The 20407-nt window shown below is 36.1% G+C and overlaps 2 protein-coding genes across 5 annotated transcripts in view; one reads left to right on the top strand and one right to left on the bottom strand.

Annotated features, from left to right (window-relative positions):
• The window catches only part of LOC134746252 (calmodulin-A-like), a 280136-nt gene that overhangs the window by 184805 nt on the left and 74924 nt on the right, over nt 1-20407 (top strand). For 2 of the 4 annotated variants that reach the window (XM_063680588.1, XM_063680586.1), the window contains exon 2: nt 5849-5890. The exons of the other annotated variants lie outside the window; for them this stretch is intronic. In XM_063680588.1, coding sequence (XP_063536658.1) covers nt 5849-5890 — 42 coding nt within the window. The remainder of the gene's footprint in view (nt 1-5848; nt 5891-20407) is intronic. 4 annotated transcript variants of the gene reach the window in all.
• LOC134746253 (troponin C-like) overlaps nt 16663-20407 on the bottom strand; it is a 36170-nt gene continuing 32425 nt past the window's right edge. The window contains exons 5-6 of the mRNA XM_063680591.1: nt 18286-18417; nt 16663-16695 (exon numbers count right to left, since the gene is read on the bottom strand). Coding sequence (XP_063536661.1) covers nt 16667-16695; nt 18286-18417 — 161 coding nt within the window. The 3' untranslated portion in view covers nt 16663-16666. The remainder of the gene's footprint in view (nt 16696-18285; nt 18418-20407) is intronic.

Genomic DNA, 20407 nt, shown 5'->3' with positions numbered 1-20407 from the left:
AAACACAAATCAAAATAATAAAATAATTTGATTTGTACCTAAAATTGAGTCCCTATTCCTATAGTTATCCCAAATGTACCTTATTAATAGCAACAGTCCAGACCTTTTGTCTAATTTGTAATAAGACTTTAAAAATGGTCAGTTAACACGTTAACAGTACGGGATGGTACCGAGAGAGATTGGAAGCTTTTCAACGCCTTTTTTATAATAGCATTTGAGGTATATAGATTATGTTCCATTTTGAATGAGATATATCATCGAATTTGAAAGCGAAATATCAGAATCAGTTTTCATTTTAACAATATTGCTTAGTGGTAACGATGACATCTCTTTAACATAATAAAATACTACTTGTGAAGCATAATTACCAATTATTATTAGATAAGTTCAAAGTGATCTAAACAATCTCTAATATTTTAGGTGGTTTGTGTATAATTTATAAGTGATACGTATGATATACACTAGTATAGATAATTTTTGAACATTTCTATTGCGTCTGTTGTTTGCACATTTCTGTGCGTTTTCTAAAATAAATACCTATTATGAAACCCTGATTCTTTCAAATCTGGACATTCTTGGGCTCATTCTACTCAGAATCGACAGCATTCTTCTTCCTACCTTAAAAAGCAGATGTCCCAAAATGTCCATTCCATTACGTCACGTTTGTGTAAAAAAAAAATCACTTGTATGTGCGTGAAGTACCATTTTTATAAAAAAAATTAGGACATTTTTTTTTATCATCAGGATTCAATGATTCTGAGTTAAAAGAACCCAAAAACACCGGGATCTGTAAGAATCAGGTTTTCAATATGTATTTTTGGAAAAGGCCCTTCTACCAAAATCCAAAACACAAATTTGTCCTAATTTACAGAAGGAATTCGCCTTACTATCTGATTGGCTATATTGCAAAAATCTGACAGCTCTTCAATGAGCTTACTAACAGGAATTTACGATCCCTCGTAACAGCTTCTAGCCTCGCTTGGTGCGTTCCGGAAATTATTCGTATACAGAGCGATTTCCGGCATACATCGCCGTGTAACAAAAAGAGGCAGTAACGACCTTGTAACAGGCGACCCACATAAAATATGAATAAAACGAAGTGCGAATAAGGGTTTCGGGAAATATTAAAAGCGGTTTTCTACGATTTTGGAATTGGAGGTTATAATGGTGAAGGAGAGATTGTGACGGAGGTCACCATGACGGGCTCAATTTGATTGGAGAAAGTGAAAACTGACGTGGACCATGTTTATGTTGTTTTCACCTGAAAATATGGTAGGACATAAATGGCTGCTATACAACAAATTTTGTGAGAATTGGCAATTTCACGGAAGATCTGTAAAATATTGCAATTTAACTTTGGCCTTGTCATCTGTTGTCTTTCACGGCACATTCTATTATTTCTAGAATCAAATTGGATCTCAGATATTAGGATACAAGAACGTGGTCTTTGTAATATATTTAGGTGAAAATGGAAATTTATTAGCATCTCTTACTGGCGCGTGGGTGAATTAAAATCGTGAAACTTAAGGCGAAATATTTATACCATTCTAATACTTGCAACAAAATTCTGTATAAATAGTTAACTGCGAATAATTAACTATTAGGGTGGTAAAATATTGGATTTTAAAGTTACCTTTATCTTTAGTACCAAATAGTTTCTAAAGACCTCCACGTGTTAGTATTTTATAATTATGTCTCCTTAGCAACATCAATGGCGTCATTGTACAGTCGCCATCAGATATATAGGAGTGGCCAAGGTGTTCACAAATATCTGAACAAAGCCTCCATTGTCAAGACGTTAAGAGAGACGCTCCGATATATCTGCTGGCCACCGTATTGCGCTCCCTCTTATGCTAGCACCACACTGCGCTGTATTTGGCAAATATTCGTGTTGCATCCCTTTTGTTTTGTATGTCAAAATAAAGAGATGCAACACGAATATTTGCCACATAAGGCGAAGTGTGGTGCCAGCATCAAATTAATATAAAAATAATGGTGTGGTACGAAACAAAATATACAACGAGATGATTGTGAAGATTAGATGGCTGTATGCCATTGGAAACTTGGCTCTGTTCTACTCAACAGGAACTTCAGATATGCTTGCTTTATCTTAAAGTGCATTTTCAGATTTACAGGTTCCGCCGAAGCTGCCAAAGAGGAGTAAATACATGCGATTTACAACATGACTACACAAACTTTTAACGCAAATATGCACACTGACATCAGCTATCCCTACTCTTACTATTGAACTCTCTTCGATGTTAATAATCGATGTTGGTGTATGTCTTGGCAAGTGCTTTAAATGTTAACTAAAGTCCCCGGCAAGCTCGGCCGAATTGCACCTTGCAAACGTAGTTCCGCTCTCATTTGAAAACTACGTATTGGATTGTAATGAAACTTTACACATACATGAGGTATATCTAGGTTTGAAATTAGTTTATATATAGCTCCAGTTTATAAAACAAACGAAATAGAGCAAAAACAAGTTTTGTATGAAAAACTTAAATTTGTTGTATTTTTTTTAAGTATGGCATCTGAAGCTACATAAACTAATTACAGACATAGATATAACTTATCCTATTGTAAGTACAAAGTTTCAGAGCAATCTAGCTAGTCGTTTTAAAATTAGAGCGGAACTACGTTTGTATGGAGAGCCGAGCTTGCCGGAGACCCTTAAGTGCTCTTTACAGTCTTTACATTTTTAATTTGTGTTTAAAACTTTTCCGATTCCAATTATTTCGGGTCGTTATTTCTTTGATTTTTACTGGTTGTAAAGAGCTACTTGAAGTACTCATTTAAACTTTCACGATTTTTACTCATTATTATTCACAACGGCGGACTTAATCGCGTAAAATAAGTTTTAAATTTATCTCCGAGGTTTCGACGACGGCGTTGTCCCCGTGGTCTCGTTGGAGTTTTCTCCGAGACCACGGGGACAACGCTGTCCTCGAAACGTCGGAGGTAAATTTAAAACTTATTTTACGCGATTAAGTCCCGCCGTTGTGAATAATAATGAGCCACTTGAAGTGTTGGTTGCAATCTTCTCTTGCTTATTTATGGAGATTTGATTAAAAACAACACCTTTTCCAAATTTCTATTTACACGACGAATAAATGCTTGCATTATTAATATTTGTTCTATGCTTTGGAGCTAATTTTGAACACATAGTGTTTTTTTTATCGCTTACTTTTCTATTATGAAAATTAAGTAGCGTCTTAACCGATTCATGGGAAAATCCTAAGTAAAGAACGCAAACCTCTAAAACTGGTACGAATTTGGACTCGTTCCATGTATTTTGCACAACATTAGCAAATAAAATGCATTAATAATAAGTTTTTCACATAAACAAGCAGAAAAGGAAACATTATATGCTTGCTTTCAAACTTGGCTCCAAATATATCTGTGCATATACTTAACTGTTCTGTGTTACCGACCAACAAGGTTATGTGCTGCACGTACTATCCCTCCTTTCTTCTATTCTGGCACTTAATGCACAAGGGCGACTTGGATGGCGCTAGTCATGCTGCTCTTTTCTCGTTTAAAAAAATCTTATAAAAGAAATAGAGAATTTCTCAAGAACAGTATAACGCTAGAAGCAATTGAAGCAATTGCATTTTCCGATCCGTAATTAAGAACGATTGTTGAAGTAGAAGGTAATTCCGAAGTTTTCAACTTAATTATAGTCGATTCAGAGCCGGGAGATCGATAAGGTCCTTTTGATGATAAGGAGTCGATTCTGATTCAATAACTTGTTATGGTTTGAATTTAATTTTGTTACTACCTTGAGTCAGCCTCAAAACGCGTACAGAGGCACAATCTTACTGAAGTCGCAAATGCCGGTCCCGCATAGTTTTATACAGCCACGAGAGATGGTGCCCTGACATACAGACGATGATTAAATCATCTGTCAAGAAGTTAAAGGGCTCATGACGTATCAGCGTTGCCCGCTGCCAAGTAGCTTGAGGCGCTAGCTCTGATTGGTCCTCACGAAATGCAGTCAGTTATTGTCTCATAAGGACTCTCGCTCGCACTTGGCACACATGAGATCCCTGATGGCACGACTCAAGTTCGTATCAAAATAAAACCAAAACCTCATCAAATTGATAAAACGGAATCGGTGGCAATATAACAGAATTTCCTGTCTCGCTTTTAGAAAACTTGTAATGAAATACGGAATTACTTTGCATTCTATTATAATTTTGTTTATAAATGAGCGCTTGAAATATAATTGGTCCTTGTATATTACGAGTCATTTCGTGTTTTCCGAAATTTGTTCGCAAATCCACTGATTTGCTATTTAGGTCTGTCAGGCCGAGTTTATATTGCCGAGTCCACATATTGGACCAACTATTTATGTTACAAATTCCACTATCTTTTAAAATTACCTGGAATAATTGCAATTGCTTTAGTACTCAAATTACAAATAAAAAATTAACTGTCTAGCTATCACGGTTCATGAGATACAACCTGGTGACAGATAGATAGACAGACGAACAGACAGACGGACCGCGGAGTCTTAGTGGTCCCGTTTTTACCCTTTGTGTACGGAACCCTAAAACATAATTAGTATTTTGATTATAATTGCAGATGTTCAGTTACTTCTGCAACTTTAGTAACCTTGCTATCGCCATCCAATCAGCCAGCATCAAGCATGCCAATCTTATTGGTCGTCATAGTCCAATCAGCGAGAAAGGAAGCTTTAACAATATGCCCTTCATCAAATAAGCAGAATTAAAAAGTCAAGTAAAATGAAATTTTCAAAATAATTTGGAATATATTTTCTGGTCTATTTTGCAACTTAAAACAATTTGCGACAATGATTCTGGGATATATGCGAACGGAAGGATGTTTTGTTGAGTCAGTTTATAATTACATAAAAGTTTGACGTTTAAAATAACACCTGCATTGCGTGTGCTGTCAAAATCTCTGCAGACTTTTCTTGGTTTGACTCTAAAAGATTTGGCCAATAATCAATCAGATTCAGTTATACTGTTTACTAATTGGCCAAATTACTTAGCTGAGAGTTTCTGTTTGTTTACATTATTTCAAATACCACTGCATGGGGTAATTTGTAAATAGCTTCAGAAAGTTTATTTGTACTTAATTCAATGTGAAGTCATTTTGAGATCATTTTGCAAAGTTCGATTTGACCTTCTGGTGTTTCAAATACACCTTGTGCTGACCTAAAGGTGCATCCAGATGTAGCATCTACGCCGCGGGCAGGCACGTGTTTGTTGATTGCGTGCTTTATGCGTGCCTTGCATGAGCACTCACTAAGTGCGCAAAGGTCAATACAGGCGTTTTGACCGCATAATTTTTGCAATGGGCTGTGTGGAAAACATTTTCGACGAAGTGTCTTTATATGGGGCTTTCTATTAGAGAAGGTTCCTGATCCTTCATGTGCATAAGGACCTTTTCATCAGAAAAGGGTCCTTATGGCCCATCTGCATAAGGACCCTTATCTGATGGAACGCCACATATTTTGATGATATTTCTGAATCGAATTAGTCAAGGATCTCTAGACAACCAAAAAATATCATCAAAATGTAGATACTTCATCAAAAATGTGTCCAAAGAAGTTATTGACCCGCAACCAGGACCTACTGCGAAAAAAGAAAATCCAAATTACCCTGTCTCTCTATTGCTCTTGTTATTCAAGCAATAGAGAGGCGGATAAAGAAATTTCGATTTTCCTTTTTTTGCGGCAGGGCCTCAGAAGCCAATATGCAAGCGTACTCGCGGCGTATTCGCTAAATCTGGACGATTCTTAAAAGCACTCTCCTCGTTGGTTGGGGTATAACTCTCGCTGTGTGTGCTAGTGTATCGGAACGAATGTTTCTTCTTGCAGGCTCGGAGCGCTAGCACCAGTAGCTTTAGGAGTGTAAGTCAGGTAAAGGCAATCGCTATAGCTTGTTCATGCCTGGTCATTACATTGATGAGTTCGTGGTTTTCGTTGTTGCGGCGATGGTTTAGGGGTCGTTCTAATACAACGCGACTACGCGATTATCGCAGGCTCGCGCAAATTTTACTCGCGCGTTTGTCAATTAGGACACTTATTCGAGTTCAATATGTTTAATCGCGCGTTCGCACGAGTGAAATTCGCGCGAATTTGCAATAATCGCGTATTCCCGTTGTATTATGACGACTCCTTATATCCAGGAAAAAACAAAATAGAAAAAGTTATTTGTTGTTTAATTGTTTAATCCCTCGTACTAATATATACCCGAACAAGCGAAAGATTCCATAATTAAACCACGAGCGTAGCATCCACTTTCGAAAAGTGGAATCATGAGCGTTGCGAGGGTTTCAAGGCACGAGGATTAAAAAAAATAAAAAATTAAAATAACTTTTTTCCGTCTTCTTGTTAAAGCTTGTAAATAACAATACATTTCATGTTTTTTATAAACTTCAGATAAAATTTGAAATATATTGGAATTAAAACCATCGCCAATAATATTATGTCATGAGTCATTAGCGTGTTTACGTAGCTTGTTATAGATGTAGAGTCATCATCATCATCGGCAGTAGAACTAAAGGTAAGTACACGTGAATCGGCTAATGATTTTCATAGCTTACAGAACAACACAAATTAATTTTAGTTCAAAAAAAAGTAAAAATAAATACACAACTTTGGGAACAAATCAAATTATTCTATTAAATATTTTTGATTTGTGTTTGAGCTTTGTGCTCGCCCTTAGAGTTGGTCAAAGACGCCTAGTCTTAGTAAGATGGCATTTAGTCGAGAAATTGGGACCGGTTCCGCCGTGGCGGGGTGGCCTAGGGGTTCAAGGTTACTAAAGACGCCGGTTCGAATCCGGCTTTCACCACTAGAGGGTTTGGTCACTATTTCTTAAATATATGACATCTATTTCAGTTTATAAAATTAATAAATAAATATTGCAGAACAATTTTATTACACATTTCGACCTAGTCCCACAGTGAGCTTAATAAGGCTTGTTTAGTGGATACTAAACGACGATAAACATTAGATATATTGGATAGATACATATAAAATATCTGTGATACACACACAAATAGATGCCCCTACCCAGGATTCGAACCCGGGACCTTGCTCCGTAGGCTAGGAGAGGAGGCTGCTAAAATTCATTATAAATTAAATATTATAAATAACGAAAACATCCTACAACTCATTATTTCAAATGATATTATAAAAATATACAATGAGTATACATTTTGAAGCAGAAAACAATGTAAAATGAAACCATGAATTCGAATTTGTTAGAAATAATGCCAACCTTCTGTTTTCTCCTAATTATTATACAATGCGACCAAAAATATGAAACCAAAAATTTAATTCTATTGTTGGTTGGCTTAATGAGGGCGAACTGTAACAAAATATCGAGCTGCTATTCTGAGAAATAAATGGTAAATAAATAATAATGATTGTGTAATTTCCTACTGTAAATACTCGTTTAAAAGTCGCAAGAATATGAGAATTTCGCTACTTTGATTATAATTGACGTTACGCTTTCATTTTAAAACGAAACTCTGTAATAACATGAAACTTGACATGAACATTCAAATAACATATTATATCTATGACTGATACTAACTAATTTCCGTTGTTAAAATTTTTATTGAACAAAGAAATTAGAGCCAATAGAAATTTTAAATACAAAACTTTTAGAAACTCCCTCTATTTTCTTTATATCAATTACAATTTTTAGCAACGATATCGGTTAGAGTTAGACCAATAAAAGTCTGCAGATTTTGACAGCGCACGCAGTGCCAGTGTTATTAATACGTAATAAATTCATTGAAGTTTGACGTTTAAAATAACACCAGTAGGGCTAAGATGGGCGGCTCTTTATCATTCGTCACCATGCCTGTCACGTTCTAACAAATATGTAAGTGCGAAAGGGACGCATGGCATGACAGGTGATAAAAATGCGACCATGATACCGCTGCTGCACTGCGTGTGCTGTCAAAGTCTCTGCAGACTTTTCTTGGTTTGACTATACGTTAATGTTCATGCCAGGTTTCGTGACACACTTTATTGAACTTACCGTGGGACTTCGTCAATTTGTGTAATAATGTCCTATAAGATTTATTTATTTATTCGTGTAATTTATGCGAGGTGCTTTAAAATGAAAGCGTAATTTCGATTGTATGGAAGCGGCTTTTTGGCAACGAGTTCGTGTGACTCCTTAATGACGATGGATTTTATAGCAAAACAAGTAGTGGTTAAATCATCACGCCGACATAGAGCGGTAATCACATTATACTATTTGATATCATTATGTTACGATCTTACTTGGCACCGATAAGCGCGAGCGAACGTATAGGGACCTTGCGTTTGAAAGGGTCCACCTTGTGACCTAATTTGTGTGTATTTAGCTTGACGTCACATCACGGCATTATTCAAGTGCTGCTCCCACAGTTCTCGCGAGCTCCCTTGTGCTTTGTAGGGTCTGCCATCTTGTGACGTAATTTGTAAACTTAAAACTGGACACACACACACACACACACACACACTTTGCACACTTTGCACTAATAAACTGGCACCTAAAATGCTCCCTTAGTTTCTTTCTTCATGCACAATCCCTATCATAATAATAGCAAAACCAAACCAGATTAAATAAAATAAAGTAATTTCAGCTCAATGGACGAATTTTCCTACCAAGTTTAATGTTACCGTTGTTGCTATAAGCTATGAAAATAAAGCCCTCCAAATCACTATATACACATTAGATTTCTTCATTTATAGTTATAGACTAGACATAGACAATTCTTACAGATACATCCACATGAGTAAAATCATATTTTACAGGTATATTGTCACGTACATTGTTTCAAATGCTCATCACAGGTTTGTATTTTGGAGGTAAACGAACCAGCGAGCCAAGCGAAGCGAAGTGCTATTCAAGTTGGCTCGGAATTTCGAAGTTTTTTGATTTTTCAATAGTTTGTTCTGCGATAACATTAGTTATGTTCTAATTTAAATGAAATTAGGTAACTGAATCTGAAAGGCATATATTTTATAAGTTCTAACATGAGCAGGATCAATTAAGGAGTTAAAGAACTAATAGACCCAAAAGCGATTTACTGAGGGGTCTTGTTATACTGGTCATTTCGTTTGTAAGGAAGTATGTAGCATAACAGGTAAGTAGGGCTTTATACAGTGGACCGTTGTCTGGTCAATGGTCATATCATCAAATAGTAGAAAATGGCTACCATCTTCAATTTCTACAGTTATTTATTCGCGTGGTGAACTAAATAAATATAATTATGATTCCGCTCTATTTACATCTGAACAATTGCACGTTTTCGAGGAATAGTGAGTTCACAGAAATTAATTAAGTACCATTTTATATTTTAATATTGTAACCTGCTGTAGCGCTACGACCTGAAGTGGATCTTGATCTCTCTGAAATTTCGATTTTCGCGGTAGACTCTCTGATACTAATGATCATCCCAATCTCATTACATGAGAATTAGATATCTATATATACGTTTCAATATACATATATATTTATGATATCCCACAGAAAATACCGAGGAAATTCAGCCAAAATACATATATAAATCACATGCGATTTCGAAGTCATATAGGTACAAACAGCTATACAAACAGACTGTTAGTGTTGCTGTTACTATATATCGGTGTACCTTATTTCAAAAGACAGTTAACAGTGTGGGCAATGGTACTAGAGATCTTGTCCCGCCCATGTCTTGCTTTTACTTGCATAATAAAGTTGGTTATTTATAAATGACTGTAATGAGTTCCCTTATGGAACTTCAAGGAAATAAAAGTTTTATACAGCGACATTTCAGTACACGGAACTAACTGGAGAACTTATACAAACCGGTGGAGTTCTTGTAGATATGTTATAAAATGAAACCTAGTCTTCAAACTTAGGTATAATGTGAAGAAATCGCGTCGGTAACTTTAATGAGCTAGTTGGTAATACTTTTAAAGTTTATACGGTATTTTAGTTTAACAATATTATAGGTAGAAGCAACAATGGGAGAAGGGGGGGATGACTGAACGAGATGGTTTTATTTTATGGACCTTTCACTAGGAGAAGCAGATAAAGCTTTATTATTGTTTGTCATTGTTATAGTCTCATCTCTGCATACTTCTAATAAGTCATTTCCACGGTCTATGTCATGTAATGTGACGTAATGTTTGTAGTGCATTGCTGCTCGGTAAATTTTTAAAATAACTGGGTCATATTTAAGTGTAACTTGAAAAAAGTTGGTTCTTATTTAATTAATGATTACACGGAAAAATTCTATATATATTATAATTTATCGCCCGTATGGATTTATCGCCCGTGGCAGTGGGCGGGGCACATTGCTCGCAGAACTGATGGCCGGTGGGGCCGGAAGGTTCTGGAGTGGCGTCCGCGTACCGGAAGACGAACTGCCGGTAGGCCTCCAACGAGGTGGAGCGACGACCTGGTGAAGGTCGCGGGAATTCGGTGGATGCGAGCGGCACAGGATCGGTCGGAGTGGCGAGCCTTGGGGGAGGCCTATGTCCAGCAGTGGACGTCTATCGGCTGACATGATGATGATGATGATGATGGATTTACATACCGTATAGCTGGATGCCGTACCATTATTATTTACTGTTATACAATTACGTTTCCCTACATTTTGTCATAATGAAAATATCTAAAGGAAATATTCCTGTTAACGCTGACCGAGCCAAAACAAACAGTCAATTATATCTAAACAAGCAATCTGCTTAGCCGGATTATCCCATACATTTATAATTGAGTACACATTCGACGAAAACAAAAGCCTCCCGAGCTGTCCACATGATATTGTACTAAGCTCCAAAACAGCGCAACTACACTTCTAAAACAACCTTATATATTGGGCAGCAAAGTTCAGTTTTCAATGGTAAAGTAAATTAAAATAAGCGGTTTGAAAATTTTCAAATCTGAGCCAGTGGACGTAGAAAGATAAAATGGGCCATGTAGAGGATTATGCCTTCGAATTGAATTGAAAGCAAGGCCTCTAACTTTTGATTATAAAAGGTTCAGTTTTAAGATTTTGTGTTTAGTTTTTTTTTATCTAATTAGTTAACAATTATTAGGTATTTGCATAGAGTAACTTATACTAGAGCGGTACTGTCATAGTAAATTTTGTAACCCCAGTAAATTCAGTCACTTTAAAACTAAAAATAAATATTTGTAAAAATACGATAAAATGTATTTAAATATGGATAAATGATTTTTTTTATTTGCATTAATTATTTTTATGATTTTGACCCATGTTCTTTCACTGATATGCGTTAAAATTGTTAAATAAGAAACGAAACCGTCAACGCCATCTATACGACAGTAGGCCAAAGCTAGTAGCGCCCTCTGAACGAGAATCAAATTTTCTTGATTTTCGTAGCACGTTTTTTCCTTAGACTGTATCCATCTATTACGGAGTTATATCTATCTTTGGTATTTGTTTTTACAAGCTGGTATAGTGAATAAACTTTTGTCCGTATATACTAAGTGTAATCATAACTACCAAAGGGCAGGGCGGCTTATACTTAGCTATTTAGTAACGGATGAATTGAGCTGAATCAAATCAAATGGTTCTGGGATGGTTATAGGCCGTTTAAAGGATACATTTTGCCTTGCATTAAATAAGAGTCAGCTTGTGGCATGTCATATCCAAGTTTCTGACCTTGAACCTCGAAATTCATGAGCCCATTAAAATCTTTCCCCACTATCTAATCCTAGCAACCCACCCACCCACTTACGTTACGGCTATAATCACTGGGGACTTTAAAGCAGACAAAATTTTCACCATTTTTAGTGTTCCGTACAAAACTTTGTTCACGGAACACTTATTTGTTAACAATAGTGTTAACAATAGTCCAATTAATAATATAAATACAAAGGCCCAAAAGACTAAAACACGCCGAAATACGATAGATTGTAAACTGCTGAACTGAAACACTGTCCCAGACAGCTACGTGAAACAATCTGTTATAACTATATACAAACTGTAGGTATGTAAGTGTGTAATAACAGAGTACAAAGGCGGCATACCTGGGTCGAACTATATTGTCCCAGTTCTTTATGGTCCTTTTTATATTTGAGAAGAATTTGGGAGAGAATCCAATAGCGTTTAAAAGGTTCTGTCGATACGAAAACTTGTTGAGAAGTTCGTTTTAATCTCACTTTCCGGTTTTTCGGTAATTTTCATTCAACTAAAAGAATTTATATATTTAGGACACCCTAATGGGTTAGACAGATTTCAAAGAGTGAAATATGGTGAGATTTGACTCCATTTACGGTGAGACGTGACACCGTTACGGTTACATAAATTATACATAACTTATTATACTTATATATATAAAGTTTCAACTTGTGAGTTTAAACCTATGAAAACGACTACACAACTACAACTATGTTCATGAGTAACTATCGCGGTAACCAAAGACAATATTATGTGTTTTATTTAAACATTAAAGGTAAAGTAAAAAATATAAGAGATAAAGTTGAGATTGCTCCTGGAAGAGACGAAGTGGAATAAATTTAAATTCTAAGCAGCAGTGACATTCATTTTTATAGCATTTTTTCCTAACTGAGAATATTCAAATAAATTTTAAAATTTAAAATTTTAATTTTCGCCACTTTTTTTGCATCAAAAAGTATGATTCTAATAAAATATTGTAGGTTATATATTCGTAAAATCATAAAATCACGCCACCGAAAATGCCATTATTTATAACACTAAGCCGCTTAAAAAAGGTCCGCGTAAACCGCTTTATTTCAAATTTATGAGGCCATAAAATAATTTGAATCGCGGGATAGGTGTCCCTAAAGTCAGCTTCATACTTCGTGCGCGAATCGGTGAACCGTGAGCATAGGGCGGACACGCTGTACATCAAAAATCACTTGCGTTTCTATGTGTAAATAAGTTGTGTTTTATTGTCATTGTGTGAGTAAGTTGCTTAAAAACAGTACTGAGCGGTCGGCGAAAGGTCGTCAATCTACTGTCGCGGGGCGAGGTAATTCGGGCGGTGCGTGGCCGTTCTGTATGATAAATTGATAATACTATTACTTATTCTGTGCCGTGAGTGTCAACGCTCAGTGTCAAGTTCCCGTTACCGGTTTTTTTGAGATGATACTTATCCAAAAGATTTTTAAACATCTTTAAAATTATTTCCTTTTAAGCTGTTTATTTAAATACGAAGACTTTTAATTCGTAGTTCGCATCCCTTGCAACCTTTATCTGGACCAGATTCATGCAAATATTGGTCCTGTGGCCCATAATTGTCTACGAAAACAGCGCAGTTTTTAAAATTTGCAGGTATAAATAAGAGAGAGAGAGGTGTGGAGTCTCGTTATAATTAGTTTTTTTTTTAAATAACGAATAGGATGTTTTTTTACTCCGTAGTGTTATTTATTTATTGTCCGTTATTGCATAAAAGTACATTAATGCATTGGAATACACGGTGTTAAAGTTACGAAGCGTACAACTCTGAGGGTGTGAGCTCTCATACATTCGTGGCTAGAGCGCGTGATTCACACACAAAGTGTGTTGAAACCTTTCATCATCATGTAAATATCGTCCTGTGACCCACAAACCTACTTACGATCTTGACTTAGAACTTGCAGATTCTATCTCAGATCGGTCGTATTTGTTCGCCAGTGAGTTGGCAAACTCTTTGTGAACGGATATCGCTAACTTTTCTATTTGGACGTTTCGGGAAAGTTGCTGAATTGTGACGATTGTCCGATAATTCTGCTTTGTTTAATTCTCAATGGAGGCAACAGAGTGAAATTATTTTGACAGCTTGTTTATGTAGATTTGTTTTCCATCCACATCAAGAACACACAATGTATTATATACTATATTAACAATGTTTTATATTTACAATGTATTACCTAAATAGTATATAAAAAAATATTGTAATTAAAAAAAAAATGTTTTTTTTTGTATTTTTTGCTTTGAGCTTCAGATTAACGTGTAGGTAGGTAACTTTTGACCGTAAATAATTGCTGATCCAGCTATGTCGTCACAAAATACTAGGTACTTACTAATATAAGGTATGAGCGTAGCGTTTGCCACAAATATACGAAGTCAGATACTTTCCGTCATACCTACTTTTTATTTCCATACAAAACAGATCTCTCAGAAGACCCAATTCAAATATAAAAATTAAATTACTCTTCTATGTATATGAGGGAAGTTTGTAAAGCTCTTTGAGTCAAAGCGCTGCGGTGTTTACACTAGTGCAGGGGCACGAAGCATAGTTTACTCTTGTTGGTACCGGTTACGTTTACCCTTGATGATTTATTAAAGTATTGCTAAATACTTATTATTCCTGCGGGATGGCAAGGCCAAGCACGACGAGCTCTGGTTGGACCAACTTAAGCAGAAACGAATTCGCAGAGCTGCTGGACCACCCCAGGAGTCAAGACACGTCTGTGATCGGTGCGGAATGCCGATCGGCCATTGGTCTACACAGTCATCGCAGCCGATGTAGACTATAGACTACCTCCTCAAAACACCTCTTTAGTCGCTGCAATTATCATCTGTAAAGATGCTGTGGCTAATGATAATGGCTAAATACTTATTACTATTACAAAATGTCCCTAAAGTTTGTGGCATATAAATAAATAGTTAAATATTATAGAACAATTTTACACATCGACCCAGTCCCATAGTAAGCTCAAAAAGGCTTGTATTGACGACGAATATAGATAATAATTATTTATATACATATAATAATATATTATAATTATATAAATGGCTAGTACCCACAACCAGTGTTGCCCGAACGTTAATTGCAATTAACCATTAACCAGTACAAATTCAACCGTAAACTGTAACCGTCCGTTACTGTTTACGGTTCAATTTGTACTGGTTAATGGTTAATTGCAATTAACGTTCGGCCAACACTGCCCCCAACACAAGTTTTATTGAGCTTACTGTGGGACTGGTTCGATCTGTGTGAAATAGTATTAATATTTATTTTTTATATTTATAGATAGAAAGCGCCAAGTAGAATACATCTCTGTGTTACCTATGCGTAGTACTCGTATGATAATTAAGTCGTTTAAGACAACCTGTCAGCATACTTCTTTGTGTGAAGGACTTAGTGATATGGGTTTACCAGTCGCTTTGTCCTTCCTTGTTGTGTATAAACAATTAAGGTGCGTTTGACTGTTAGTTACAATTGCGACGTTTGAACCATCTTTAAGGGATGACACATACTAGAATATAACATTTAAAACTTTTGCGTTTTGAACACATAATATTATTAAAAAATATTTAAACCTGCGTCGAAATTAAGGTAACAGAATAAATTCGCGATATAGGTACCCGGTTTATACGACCAGACTACTATTTTTTTACAAATATGATGTTTATCGAAATTATTTTATGTCAAATTTAAGTAAAAATTAATATCTTTTATTAATATTTGTGACAGCGTAAAGTCTAATTTTAAATATTAGGTGACATAAACAGAACGTAATTAATTTATTTCAATAAGGAGAAGTAGACAAAAATTATTAATCATAGAGAATATAAGTTAAAAGACTAGAAAGGTGTTCGGGGGTAAACACATACGGAACCCCATTTTGCCTTCTAATTTCTAATTCCTCTTATATTTTCAATTCAAGTTTATCAAATAAACAATAAAACACATACACCTAAATAAATGTCATATACGCAGGAAAAAATGGCCAAAGCAGTGCATCTATCTTCGCTAGCCCGTAATCACCCGAGTTTGATTCGGTTAGAAGGTCGAACCATACTGTTCTACCTTAGAGATGGTCCTGACCACCACCTTCCACCACCTGGGGCGCCACAAGCCTTCAGGAAATTGTCATATACTTGGAAATTTTGACCCATGCCACCGTGACCGGATAGCCGAGTGGTTCAGGCACATGTCCGGTAAACGGGGGACGCTGGTTCGATTCCAGCTCTGGACACTGGAGGCTTTGGTCATTTTTTCCTTCGTATATGACATTTCGGTTTATAGTTTAAATAGTAGTGTTGTCTACTTGAAATAACACAAATAAAAATATATTATCAAAAAAAGTAATTTAATTTGTTCTTGGAATAAAACACATAGTAAAAATATTCAGCATTGATATATTTTTTGTGTCAATACATTTAGATGATATACGTCCAGATTTTTTTACAACTATATGAATAGAAATTATATAAATATTAGGTACATAAATATATTCCTAACAGAAACGTATCATTAAAGGAACATACCTAAATATAGACGACACATAAGGCGTTCTTTTTACTATGACTAGATATTTGAATTTTTGTAGGTAGGTAAAGGATAACAACTAGTTTTATATATTACAACACGATATTAATGCCGATTTTTATTTTGCTGGTTTTTTTATTGTTTGGATAAAATTTGGCTAATTTGAAGAGCTTCTCACCAGAGCGGAATAAAAACGAAATTAAAAGTTTTCCTCAAAATAATGTACGTAGTTTTCCATTACGAAATGCTGTTTGAGTTACGTAATAGCATTTTTGTAACTCAATGGAAAATTTCGTATTTATTCTGCCCAGAATGAGTAACTTTTCAAACTTTTCAAAATGTATCAAAATCTTAAAAAAAAATACATAAAAATAACAATTGGCCCAAAACCTGTTTTTCATGAGCACCGCTTCGCTGCCGCCGCTGCCCAAAACGCCGCACCGTATGTCCCGTCTAATCGCCGGTCATCATCTCCATGAACTCTGCAATCAGAGAATGATCATTAATTCTCAGCGGCACTTAAATTATTCATCATAATAAGCTAGCTGAAAGACACAATTGTAAGTTGGCAGTTGAAATTTGATGGTGATGTATTTCTGTTGCCGCTATAACAACAAATACTAAAAAGTTCCGTACTTTTTAGTATTTGAGTACTTACTTAACTTTACAGTTAAGAGTGTTGCTGTTAGATCCAAACCAGAGGTCGCGAATTCGAATCCCGGCTCATAACAGTGAACTCTCGAGATTTATGAGGTAAAAACGGGACCCTATTACTAAGACTCCTCTGTCCGTCTGTCTGTCTGTCTGTCCGTCTGTCTGTCACCAGGCTGTATCTCATGAACCGTCATAGCTAGACAGTTGAAATTTGATGGTGATGTATTTATGTTGCCGCTATAACAAGAAATACTAAAAAGTACGGAACCCTCGGTGGGCGAGTCCGACTCGCACTTGTCCGGTTTTTTTTAACAAGCATAAACGTCTGCGAACGAACTGTTAAGCTTAGAATAAATTTAAAAGTGGAAACATTACTGCCTTGCTTTTACTATCTTTATCTTTATTAGTACCAGTTTAATCCCAGTTTTGAAAACAACACCAAAAGTCTTTAATTAAACTTTGATTATTTAGGCCTGAAGCCACCCAAGCATTAATTCAACGGCTTTAATTAGGCTTCTTCGTTTTCTTAATAAGCTTACAGAAATACAATATTTACTAGCTTCTGCGCAGACGTATTTGAGAAAATGTATTTTCTGTTTGGAAATCTCATTTCATTAAATCAGACTTTAATGTATTTATTCCCAAGCCTCGGAAAAGTAGAAAAAGCCGATTTCAGTTTTGTCAGAAATGAGTGGATTGCAAAAAAAGTGTACTATCCACAGTCATATTCATCATCATCATATTTGTATTATTATTTCATTGCATGTTTGAGAAAAGCACTATACATACCTCGGCGTGAAAAGGGGTTGCCGGCCTCATAACTGTCGGCCTCACTACGTTCGGCCGTCTATTCTATTTGACCGGCAACCCCTTACTTCACGGCCTCTGTAGTAATGTACTATTAAACGTGTAACTACCATGAAGCAGGTGCTTTTACAACTCGATGTACATATGTACATGTACAGCGATGTACAGCGAACTGACTTTAAGCATATTCAAAAGACTCGAGTTCTATCAACACGATTAAAAAGGATGAATGATGAAATGGTTGTCTGTACTCCTAAATAAATTAATAAAAGGGGAATTTTACCTTTGATGTTAATTATATTATTAATATTCACAATAATATTAGAAAACCACAACAATGACTATAACCAATCAATGTGGACATGTAACCTGAGTACTTATATGAAAGCGCTTGTACAGTGGGCTGTGCTCTGAAGAATTGTTTGACATGATGCCAACCACCGCACCGCTCGCCGTCGGCACTAGGGTATTCATCCTCACACGCTAGAACCTAAAAGGTCGCGCACTGTGCGGTTTAAGAAGGATTTCCTCCCGCGGACGCTCCGGCTGTGGGACTAAAGTATGAGGTTCTTCAAAAAAGGTTATTTATAAAGCACATTCCGTAGGCTCACCATCAAAGTCCACAGTTCCAGAGTCATCAGTGTCAATTTCGGCGATCATCTCGTTCAGCTGGTCGGGGGTGAGCTGGTCGTCAAGTGCTGCCAGGATTTCGCGTAGGCTCGATGTAGGGATGTAGCCGTTTCCTGAAATAACAAATGTTAATTATAATAACAAAACTTCCGTGAGACACAGACATATTTAACATATTAATAACGGGTCACTCATGTATTTTAAGTAGAAAACGCTCGACATGTTTCACTCCGTACCGAGGAGCGTCATCAGGAGCTACAATACGTGAGTGACCCGTTATAATATACCGTTATAATTATTATGTTTAATATAACAAATGTTAACTTAGGGTAAACAGGGCGCGTAGCCAACGTGCCAATCGTTAACGCTCCGTAGCGTATCGTAGTCAGCTCTCTCTCTATCACTCTTCCCTACTAGTGCGACAGTGAAAGTTGCGTTTCGTTCGCTACGGAGCGGTAACGATTGCACGTTGGCTACGCACCCAGGTAGGTACCTACTACAGAATGCTTAAATTAAGCTTTATGACATCGTTTGCAGAAAGTCGTTTATTAGAATTTTGTATTGCCTAATTTTACTTGGTAGAAATATCGTTTGGTAGAAATACTTTTGGCATACTGCTTTTCGCACAATATTATTCGCAGAATTCCTTTTCGCATAATATTATTTGGCAGAAAACTCTAACCTAACCCATAGAAAATTCTGCCAAATGAATATTATGCGAAATTACTATTATGGCAAGTGTATATTTATGCGAAAGTATATTTCGACAAAAAGTTTTTCTGCGATACGTGTTATACGAAGTGTATTTCTGACAAATAATATTCTGCCAGGTGAGGGTAAATCTAAACGAACAATCCTGCAAACTCTTCCTTTCCAAAGAGCTCTAACCCCAACATGTTTCTAGCAGGCATTGGTACTGGACTGGATTCATTCCCATTACAAATTTTCAAGCCCCTTTTTAACCCCCTTAGGAGTTGAATTTCTCAAAATCGCTTCTTATTTCTTGAACAAGATATAAATAGAACACGATGATGTTTTTTACATGCCTCAAAAGGTACCTAACAAACCCCTTTTTTTACAGAAGTCTTTTTTATACTAGGGTCAAAATTCTTTTCGTTGTCTTGTTTCTGACCACTCTGTCACGCTTCTATTTTTGTCTTATCAAATAAATAAATAAAGTTGAGTGATATTACACGTCTAACTAGCTGTAGAATATAATTCTCTTGAGAAAAATTAAAAACTACATTTCACCACATACAAAAAGCTCCACTCCACACTTTTCACACACACACACACACACACACACACACACACACACACACACACACACACACACACACACACACACACACACACACACACACACACACACACACTCACACTCACACTCACACACACATTCACACACATTATTTGGGGACAAAATACCAAGACAACGAATAGAATTTTGACCTCGTGAAGAGATTGGCATCCTTTCTATACCATCCATACAAAAGACTAAAGAACAGCTGTCAGTCATTGAAGTGACATTTGACATTTCGAACTATGGAAAAAACCACCATCTACACTAGCGCCCCTAGCGGCAAATTCATACGCGTTAGCCCTCATTGCATTAATGCGTGCAGCGGATGGGCCTGAGAGGGTAGTTCACATACTTGCTGACATATGTACTGATGTAGCGTCGTACTATATACTATGTTTTGAATTAAGTGAAAATATAGCTTATAAGGGCTTTTAAATTATACTTACATTATAAGCTAATCAAAAATATTCAAATATTTACAATACATTAGCCGCACAAATTTACGCATGAAAGTTCGCAAGAAATCTGATACGTAGGCCTCTATTTTTCAAATAATATTTACAGTAAAGTACCTATGACATTCTCAAAGGCAAGCCGCAATGGCCAATTTCTGAGAAAATTTATCAAAGGATTTCTATGCATGATCAAGTAACGAAATTCCACATATGAAAAGAAAAATTGAGAATTTTTTACCTTTATTGGTTGACTTGAGCCTTTATTTCATTCCAGTGGGAAAAATTACTTTTAATAATTTTTAAGAAAAAAAAACCGACTTTAATGGGGGATGCCGCTGAAAACAT

The sequence above is a fragment of the Cydia strobilella genome, chromosome 12, assembly GCF_947568885.1.
Source record: "Cydia strobilella chromosome 12, ilCydStro3.1, whole genome shotgun sequence".
Classification (NCBI taxonomy): Eukaryota; Metazoa; Arthropoda; class Insecta; order Lepidoptera; family Tortricidae; genus Cydia; species Cydia strobilella.
The sequence above is the reverse complement of the archived record's forward strand: the minus strand, read 5'-3'. Positions and strand labels throughout refer to the sequence as shown.